Genomic DNA, 10,253 nt, shown 5'->3' with positions numbered 1-10,253 from the left:
TAAGGGAACCAGTCACCTAGAAAATGCATATTAAACTGCCAGCAGTACCTTACTGCAGCCTATAGCATGCCAAAGGTGTCTGTGCAATGCGGCAAAAGTCTGTAAAAAAAACTATTCAACGGGCCACGCTATGTAAGCGATAGTCTTGAAGTCAAGTCCAAAGCAAACACAGACGTTGTTCTCAGTGGCGTGGTGCACGTGTCAGGGGTCGACTTCCCCTACTAGCATTGCTATTGCTATTCAGTGAGTGGCGGTCTTATCTCTTAGTCATGAAGTCGAGGGGGCAGCGGCTTTCTCGCCTAAAGTCAAGCGCGCCCCACCCCCTTTACCTCCGCATAGCGTTTGATTGATAGGATGCTCGATTCCTTCACTGCTGGTTGCTTGAATGTAGTCTTGTGCATGCGCGGGCTCGCAAGTGCCTGAGCATTGAGCTTTTGAACAATACCTCAAAGCAGAATGGAACAGTGCGCAGGTGCCGGTATTGCAGGGACACAGCGCACGCGCAAGACTACATTCAAGCGTCCAGTAGTGAAATCATTTGCAAGGCATCCGGATCTAATCCGCGCACGCTCGTCTGAAAGGGGCCTTAACGGAGAGACAATGATGCAGATGGGAAGTCAGCTGGACTTTATACAGCATTTATCTCTTTTTATGTGTATTACGTCACTGGACATGATTATTATGTTCTCAATATAACTTTACAACCAGAACCCTATGGTGTTCCCCTGTCAGCAGCTTCAGTGTGAGGTAGGTAAGGATCAGTGTGGCATTGTCACAGTCACCTAGGAATGCAGCGGATCCACACGTCCTGTCTTGCTGACATTTATACCTAGTAAAACGTGTGAATCAGATTTGATGATTTTTAGAGCTGTCAGGTATTCTTGTGTGCCGCTTTGTAAATGGTAATTGGTAGGGATGGGTTCTCCCTCTGTGTGTTTCATAGTGAGGTAATGTGGTTGTGATCACGCAGGGACTATGGAGTGCAGCCGAGAGGCAATCCAACCAATGTAATAGAGCTGCACACGTATCCTTGTTGAAGTGTCTTCACGGACTCCCGTTCTGCCATTATGGCGTTGTACATGTGGATATGTTACATAGAACCATACGGCACCTTTGTGTGTCTCCAGTTTCCTTACTTTTCATACGTTTCATATATGAATGCTATGCCACGTAACCGGAAACCGGCCTGTCCCTGAGGTGCTTACCTAACAGCAGCCATCCACGTAACTAGGGATCGACCGATATAGATTTTTTAGGGCCGATACCGATAATTTGTGAACTTTCAGGTCGATAGCCAATAATTTATACCGATATTCTGTGAAATTTCATTTTTGAAGAAAAAAAATCCTACACAAATCTGCTGAAAATTAATATTTTTATTGTTAGTGTATTTTTTTTTTTTTAAATCTTTATTTTTCATTTATACTTAATATTTTGGTGGGGTTTTTTTTAACTAACTTTTAGCCCCCTTAGGGACTAGAACCCTTGTCCTATTCACCCAGCTCTATCAGGGTGACTAGGAGCTCACACTCTCCCTGCTGCCCTGTGCTTTGTGCACACAGCAGCATGGAGCAGACTATGGCAGCCAGGGCTTCAGTAGCGTCCTGGCTGCCATGGTAACCGATCGGGGACATATTTGGTGGCGCAGTGGCCAAAGCCCCTCCCCTCCTCTTCTCATCTGTCTCCTCATTGGCGGCAGCAGCACAGGTGGAGGAGACACTGCTTCCTTCTCCCCTATGCTGCTGAGGGAACACGGAGAGCGCTGAGAGCAGTGCGATCTGTGTTCCCCATACGCTATCGGAATATCGGCAAAATAGATGCCGATACCGATAACGGTCCAAATCCTGAATATCGGCCGAAAATATCGGTAAAACCAATAATCGGTCGATCCCTACACGTAACAGATCCACTTCATTCATCTTCCTCTTTAGGCTAGGTCTACTTGACGACATGTGTCGCGTGACAGATAGGGTACAACTACACTGCAACATTTGTCGCACAACATTTTGTCACACCAATGCGAAAGTCGCAGAAAAATCTATCTCGAATTGATTTTTTGTGACTGTTGCGTTTCGACACCATAGACTATCATTATAAAAATTGTCGTCGTGTAGACCTAGCCTTACATATGTCCAGGGTTTGGTTTTGTTTCACCCTTAGGACCTATTCACACAACCAAATTTTTCGTCCACATCTGATCCGCATTTTTTGCAGATTAGATGCAGACTCATTCATTTCAGTGGGTCTGCAAAAAATGCAGACAACACTCCGTGTGCTGTCCACATCCGTATGTCCGTTCCGTATTCCCGCAGAAAAGACAGAACCCGACCTATTCTAGTCCATTTTGCGGACAAGAATAAGAATTGTTACAATGGGTCCGCAAAAAAAAGTATACAACACGGACGTTACACAGACGGCATCCGTATTTTTTACGGACCCCCATTTTGCAGAACGCAAAATACATACGGTCGTGTGAATGCACCTTTAGGGAGTCTTCACCTTTAGGGAGATTTTGTTGGCAAAATTTCTACAATTAAAAATGAGTTTCAATTATCTGAATGGGGTTGTTTTGGTGGCAAGCACATGGATTTCTGCAAGCCCTATTCAGATGAATGTACCATATTTTTTGCCCCATAAGACGCACTTTTTCCCCCCCCAAAGGCACTCTTAGGCCTAGGGGTGCACCACCAATGAGGCCAGGTGAAGCGATGTTAGGCAGCACAAGAAGGGGCAAGAAGGGGGGCCGTATGCGGGCCGTGGAACCGCGGCCTGGATCCCTCCTGAGAGCAGGAGCGCACGGCGTCACTGGTTGCTATGACGCCGTGCGCTCCCTGCTGCCGCCGCTATACAGCAATACACTGGTATGATCTATACCAGTGTATTACTGTACTGTGCCAGCAGCAGGGAGCGCACGGCGTCATAGCAACCAGTGACGCCGTGCGCTCCTGCTCTCAGGAGGGATCCAGGCCGCGGTTCCACGGCCCGCATACGGCCGTGAAACACGGCAGTGTGCAAGAGGCCTAAATGGGAGGAAAAGCTCAAAAACCCCAAACACTGTAGCGTGTTTATAACCGGGGGAGCAATTCCTCCACATGTGATCCGTTGCTAGCGGCAGTTGTCAGTTGCATATCATTGTGGTGCACCTTTTGCAGTGATTTAGAATTGTAGAATTAATTCTTAAAATGTTTAGGAAAATTTCCAAAACCCACTTTTTAAGGACCAGTTCAGTTCTGAAGTCAATGGGGCCGGAGCGGCAGTCCGGGGGTACGGTGCACTAGCGGCAGCACGGATCCGACAGGCTGTTCACCCGCTGGAACAGCCTGCCGGAGTTCCTTGCCGCTAGTGTGAAAGTGGCCTAAAAGTGCTTTTCCTGGAGATGGAATACAGACACAAAGTGCACACAGGTATGTCTGGGATGTGTCTGCAATCTGTGGGGCAGTGCTCTTAGTTATATATAGTGACAGACTCCCTTTAATATGCTTCTCTACGGAAAGCATATCACAGCTAGAGGTCTGAACTACTAGTAGATAGTGGTGAGCGAACTTGTTTTTTCAAGTTCGGCGTACAAAGTTCGGGTTCGGTTTATCTAAGAATTCCGTATGGTGCGTAGTAACAGAATCCATAAAGGGATTCTTAGATAATCCGAACCTTGTATGCCGAACTTGAAAACAGAAGTTTGCTCATCCCTAATGGTGAATCATTGCAATCACATGTTAAAGTCCCTTAGGGGGACTTATAATAAGTGTAAAAAAAAGTTTAAAAATATAAAATAAAAAAATGTAAAAATCACGTCGCCCATACGAAGAGTAAACATTTAAAGATCATTGGTATTGGCCACATCACAAAATGTGCAAACTATTTTGGAGGGTATTTCTACTAATGGGGGGGGGGGGGGTGTTGAGGAGCATTATCGCTAGGGATGAGCGAATTTCATATTTTGAGATTTGTTTTCGGTTTGTGTTGTGGTATATTCTGAATTGCGTTATGCATTCCGTTACCACGAACCATAATGCAATTCCCTGACGGACTGCCTTTAGAGGTATTCCGTTATTCATTCCGTCATAATAGAAGTCTATGGGCTGCAAAACGGATCCGCCCGGTTTACGTTATACTATACTGCATAACGTAAACCAGACGGATCTGTTATGCAGCCCATAGACTTCTATTATGACGGAATGAATAACGGAATGCCTCTAAAGGCAGTCCGTCAGGGAATTGCATTATGGTTCGTGGTAACGGAATCCATAACGCAATTCAGAATATACCACAACCCGTACACGAATCTCAAAATATGAAATTCGCTCTTCCCTAATTATCGCTATTGGGTGCACTGTAGGGTCACTAACTAGTGAGAGCAGTCTGGGAGCAGTGTCTGGATGGCACTATTATTTCTGCATATAGTGTCTAGGGGGATTCAGGAGCACGCTGGGCACAGTATTGGGGGTAGCAGCAGGATGACAATGTTGGGGCAGAGGAGCATGATAGAAAAGTGAGGCATCTAAAAGATGTCAAACTGCAGAGACAAGACGTGTCATTAAATCATCATGGCAGTCTGGTCTGAAAAGATTCAGAGGAGACGTCGCTGGAAGAGGTTTGTGGGGCTGTATTAGGCCTCATGCACACGGCCGTGTTCCGCGGCTGAGAGCGGACCGTGGAAACCCGGACAGGATTCCTGCTGACAGCATGAGCGCACGGCCGTGTGCATGAGGCCTTACCCTGTATGTAATGTTTTCCAGGTATGTCGTAACAGTAGGACTGGCGGGAAGGGGTTAGGGCTCATGCACACGACCATGTGCTGGCCGGGCCAGTGCTGCGGACCGCAATGCACGGGCACCGACCGTGGGGCAGCCGCATGTGGACCCATTCACTTGAATGGGGTCCGCGATCCACATCCGACGGTCTGCACCACAAAAAAGTAGTGCATGCATTTCTTTTTTGCGGTGCGGAAGGCACGGCCAGAAACACCACGGAAGCACTCCGTAGTGCTTCCGTGGGGTTCCGATCCGTGCTTCCATACTGCATCTCCAGGTTTGCGGACCCATTCAAGTGAATGGGTCCGCATCCGTGATGCAGAATCTCGGGCCCTGGATCTTTTAGGGTACACGGTCAGGTTTCCTAATGCAGGTTTGAAAGCCAAAACCAGGAAGGAATTCAAAAAAGGAGAAGTCATATCTGTCCTTTCTACTTTCTCTCCTTTTATCATCCACTCCTGATTTTGGCTTTCCAAACCCGCATCATGAAACCTGAGCTTATGGCTGTACATAATAACTATATATGTGTAGCGGCTTGAGACTGTCCTGTAACACCAGACTGTGGTACCGGAGAACCGCATGGTCCTCACAGCTGAAGGCACATGATCCTTATAGCCGTATGTAATAACTATATATGTGTAGCGGCTTGAGACTCTCCTGTAACATCAGTGAGACCTCTAGGTACACCAGACTGTGGTACCTGAGAACCGCATGGTCCTCACAGCTGAAGGCACATGATCCTTATAGCCGTATGTAATAACTATATATGTGTAGCGGCTTGAGACTGTCCTGTAACATCAGTGAGACCTCTAAGTACAGCAGACTGTGGTACCGGAGAACCGCATGGTCCTCACAGCTGAAGGCACATGATCCTTATGGCCGTACGTAATAACTATATATGTGTAGCGGCTTGAGACTGTCCTGTAACATCAGTGAGACCTCTAAGTACACCAGACTGTGGTACCGGAGAACCGCATGGTCCTCACAGCTGAAGGCACATGATCCTTATGGCCGTACGTAATAACTATATATGTGTAGCGGCTTGAGACTGTCCTGTAACATCAGTGAGACCTCTAAGTACACCAGACTGTGGTACCGGAGAACCGCATGGTCCTCACAGCTGAAGGCACATGATCCTTATGGCCGTACGTAATAACTATATATGTGAAGCGGCTTGAGACTGTCCTGTAACATCAGTGAGACCTCTACAGTACACCAGACTGTGGTACCGGAGAACCGCATGGTCCTCACAGCGGAAGGCACATGATCCCTATGGCCGTACGTAATAACTATATATGTGTAGTGGCTTGAGACTGTCCTGTAACATCAGTGAGACCTCTACAGTACACCAGACTGTGGTACCGGAGAACCGCATGGTCCTCACAGCTGAAGCACATGATCCTTATGGCCGTACGTAATAACCATATATGTGTAGCGGCTTGAGACTGTCCTGTAACATCAGTGAGACCTCTAAGTACACCAGACTGTGGTACCGGAGAACCGCATGGTCCTCACAGCTGAAGGCACATGATCCTTATGGCCGTACGTAATAACTATATATGTGAAGCGGCTTGAGACTGTCCTGTAACATCAGTGAGACCTCTACAGTACACCAGACTGTGGTACCGGAGAACCGCATGGTCCTCACAGCGGAAGGCACATGATCCCTATGGCCGTACGTAATAACTATATATGTTTAGCGGCTTGAGACTGTCCTGTAACATCAGTGAGACCTCTTAGTACACCAGACTGTGGTACCGGAGAACCGCATGGTCCTCACAGCTGAAGGCACATGATCCTTATGGCCGTACGTAATAACTATATATGTTTAGCGGCTTGAGACTGTCCTGTAACATCAGTGAGACCTCTTAGTACACCAGACTGTGGTACCGGAGAACCGCATGGTCCTCACAGCTCAAGGCACATGATCCTGGCCACACAATGTGGACATTCTTGGCCTATAGGTCTGTCAGATGTCATTCACATGAACGCTGCTGGCAGCAATAATCCCAATAGAAAAGCTGGGGCATCTGAGGCTTTCTGCTCAATGAACAAAGGCCTGGGAAAGGCTTGTCCTCCAGGATCACGTGGAGGATCCAGGGGGATTAGAGGAAATACTTCTGACACATGAGGCACGTTCTTCAGCTGAGAGTCATGGGCAGGCTGGTAATTAGCCCGTCCATTCATCAGGGCAGGAAACCCAGTCCTCCCAGCTGACGACAACCTCCACCATCTGCTCAGTATAAGTGAGTGGCTCCAGTACTACTACCCCAACCATCATGGCTTCTTCTCTGTGGGCTCTGGTGCTAGCAGTGGTCTGCACACAGGTGGCCCGCGCTCAGTTCCCCAGGGCTTGTACCACGGTGGAGGCGCTGCTCAGTAAACGCTGCTGCCCAGCGCTCGGTTCAGACCCGGCCAATGCCTGCGGCTTCCTGCAGTCCCGCGGCCGCTGCGCGTCTGTAGTCGTAGACGAGCGTCCGTGGAGCGGACCGTATACGTTACGGAATGTGGACGACCGGGAGCGCTGGCCCCTCAAGTTCTACAACGCCACGTGCCAGTGTACAGGTAGGTGCCCCCACTCACCCTGCAACCAACTGCTCAGCCCCCAGGAGTCCGCAGGTCCCTGCCCATTGTGATCGGTGGTTTCCCGGGACCGGGAATGTATCCGTATTCTGACTCCATTGGTGATGGAGGTTACTAAACACGGGTATAATACGGGGCTCGTACGTGGATTTCTGTGTAGATGCTTGTTTCAGTTAAAAGATCCCTTTTCCATTCATTTAGATGGGTGATGGGGTTTGACAAATGTTCTTAATGAGATGAATTTGTATTCTAATAATATTATTAGTGACTTTTGCAGAGTTGTATACGGTACTACTGGGGGGGGGGGGGCACACTGCAGAGTCACATACACTACTTCTGGGGGGGGCCTCGCACACTGCAGAGTCGTATACGCTACTTCTGGGGGGGGGGGGGCCCCCGACAGATCTGTGTCGAACTTATTTTCTTTCCATGTCCGATCCGTGTTTTTTGCGGACCTTACGGTCTGTTCACATGTCCGTAATTTGGGTCTGCATTCGTTTCACAATTTGCGGACCCATTCACTTTCAATGTGGCTGGAACGGATAGGAATCCGCATCTTCGGGATCCACAATTCTGTTCCTGAAAAAAAAATAGAACATGTCCTATTCTTGTCTGCAATTGTGGACCAGAAAAGGCATTTTCTATTATAGTGTCTGTGATAGGGGCCAGCTGTTCCGTAAATACAGAATGCACACATAGGTCATCGTGTGTGTGTGTGTGTGTGTGTTTTTTGTGTGAACCGCAAAATACATACGGTCGTGTGCATGAGCCCTAAGGGTGATGGCACATAGCCTCGTTAACCCCTGGTATTCTGCATTGTGGGAATGATTTCATTAATTTCGGCTATTTACAATAAAATGCTGCGTCAGAATTGCCCTGTGTGCCAGCACCATTAGGCCCCTTTCACACGAGTGAGTTTTCCACGCTGGTGTAATGCGTGACGTGAACGCGTAGCACCCGTACTGAATCCTGACCCATTCATTTTAATGGAACTGTGTACATGAGCGGTTTTTTCATGCATCAGTTCTGCATTGCGTGAAAAGCGCAGCAGGTTCTATATTGTGCGTTTTTCACAGAGCCCTGGCCCCATAGAAGTGAATGGGGCTTCAGTGAAAAACGCATTGCATCCGGAAGCAAGTGCGGATGGTTGCTAAGAGATATTGTTTGGAAACCTTCAATTTTTATCATGCACGTGAAAAACTCATTGCACCCGCGTGGAAACCACTGAACGCAATAGCAGACAAAACTGACTGAACTTGCTGGCAAAATGGTGCGAGTTTCCCTGAACGCACCCGAACCTAATCCGTCACGCTCCTGTGAAAGGGGCCTTAGGCAAAAATCCATGCAGTCGTGTGCATGAGGCCTTAGTCTATGAAAACTAGAGGCTGATACAAGTTTGCATTTGACAGACGCCCCATTGAACACTTACGGATCTGTTATCAGATTGAGGGGAAACGAATCAAATGGCTATTAACGGTTTTTGGCTTTTAACAGGAGATTAAAGTGTGATCAAGGCGTGAAGGGAATTCTCTGCATCTTATGAGAAGTATCAGGAGATGTTTCTCCGGTCATGCTGAAGTCGCTGTTCAATCAGCTCAAAATCCTAACCATTAATTGGCAAACTTTTATCAAACTTGCCTGTTTTGAGGTGTAAAATTCGACTGGTGCACTTGATTCATATGTCTTTTGTCTAGTATTTTTATTCACAGGCTTATTGCTCTGGTGGTCTTCAGTTATAGCGTAGAAGATTAAAATAGAAAGAGGGGGCGGCACTCGCCCCTGGTGAATAAAAGTAATCTTTCTTCAATGTGAAAGCATCCAGACAGGAGCGTACAAAAATAGATTTCACGGACACAGGAGCGGCGACAGCCGTTTGGCGCTGGCTTGCGCTTTGTCTGGCCACTGACCTCACTAATGTGCGTCAGTATTTATTGACATAGTGTCTAGTTGTTATGACGACCTATGCGGCAATCAAAAAAAATAAAAAATAACTCCTACATAAAATGAAGAAATTGCAACAAAACAAAGTTTACTTGTAATTTGGACCGATAATGACAGAAACAAACATTATTCAGATGAATACGCTCTAGTCATTTCTATCATTAAGGCCGAATGCACATGGATGTGAGCGGTCCGTGGCATCCTGCTGACATTGGTTGCTATGACGCCATGCGCTTCAGGCCGCCGCTGCGCTACAGTAATACACTCATATAGATCATACCAGTGTATTACTGTACTGCAGCGGCGGCATGAAGTGCACGGCGTCATAGCAACCAATGACGCTGTGCGCTCCTGCTGTCAGCAGGATGCCAGGCCGGGATACCACGGACCGCTCACGTCCATGTTCCACGGCCCAAGAGGACAGAGTGCAGCAGCTTTTATGATCTACTGTGTCTCTGTGTCTCTGTGTCTCTGTGTCTCTGTGTCTCTGTGTCTCTGTGTCTCTGTGTCTCTGTGTCTCTGTGTCTCTGTGTCTCTGTGTCTCTGTGTCTCTGTGTCTCTGTGTCTCTGTGTCTCTGTGTCTCTGTGTCTCTGTGTCTCTGTGTCTCTGTGTCTCTGTGTCTCTGTGTCTCTGTGTCTCTGTGTCTCTGTGTCTCTGTGTCTCTGTGTCTCTTTCTCCTCGGGCCATATTCGGCTACAGCTCAATCCCAGCAAAGGTAAGGCAGTGCGGCTCGCCCTCATGCAAATTACGGGCATGCTCAATGAGTCTAGTGCAGCCTTTTCCGGCTCTCAAGGAGTTAAGGTGCTCCCTAAATCTTTCAAAGAGGGGGGGCGTATAGTCTTGACGATGTAAAGGGCTCCGCACTGGCATTTGACAAGATGAACTACATAATTGCTTCTACACGTAATGAATTGTGACACTCCCCGAGACAGTGAGATATGAGTAGGCTATTATACGTGCAAAAGGAGCAGTACCCA

The 10,253-nt window shown here is 47.8% G+C and overlaps 1 protein-coding gene across 2 annotated transcripts in view; it reads left to right on the top strand.

Moving 5' to 3' along the window:
- Positions 1-545: 545 nt before the first annotated feature.
- Positions 546-10,253, top strand: part of DCT (dopachrome tautomerase) — a 32,802-nt gene continuing 23,094 nt past the window's right edge. Inside the window, exon 1 of one of the 2 annotated variants that reach the window (XM_044286831.1) lies at positions 546-751. In XM_044286831.1, coding sequence (XP_044142766.1) covers positions 715-751 — 37 coding nt within the window. In that variant the 5' untranslated portion in view covers positions 546-714. Of the gene's footprint in view, positions 752-6,937; positions 7,317-10,253 lie in introns of those variants that run through there. The other variant, XM_044286830.1, reaches the window with a different exon arrangement.

Source organism: Bufo gargarizans, chromosome 3 (genome assembly GCF_014858855.1).
Source record: "Bufo gargarizans isolate SCDJY-AF-19 chromosome 3, ASM1485885v1, whole genome shotgun sequence".
NCBI classification, from domain to species: Eukaryota; Metazoa; Chordata; class Amphibia; order Anura; family Bufonidae; genus Bufo; species Bufo gargarizans.
The sequence above is the reverse complement of the archived record's forward strand: the minus strand, read 5'-3'. Positions and strand labels throughout refer to the sequence as shown.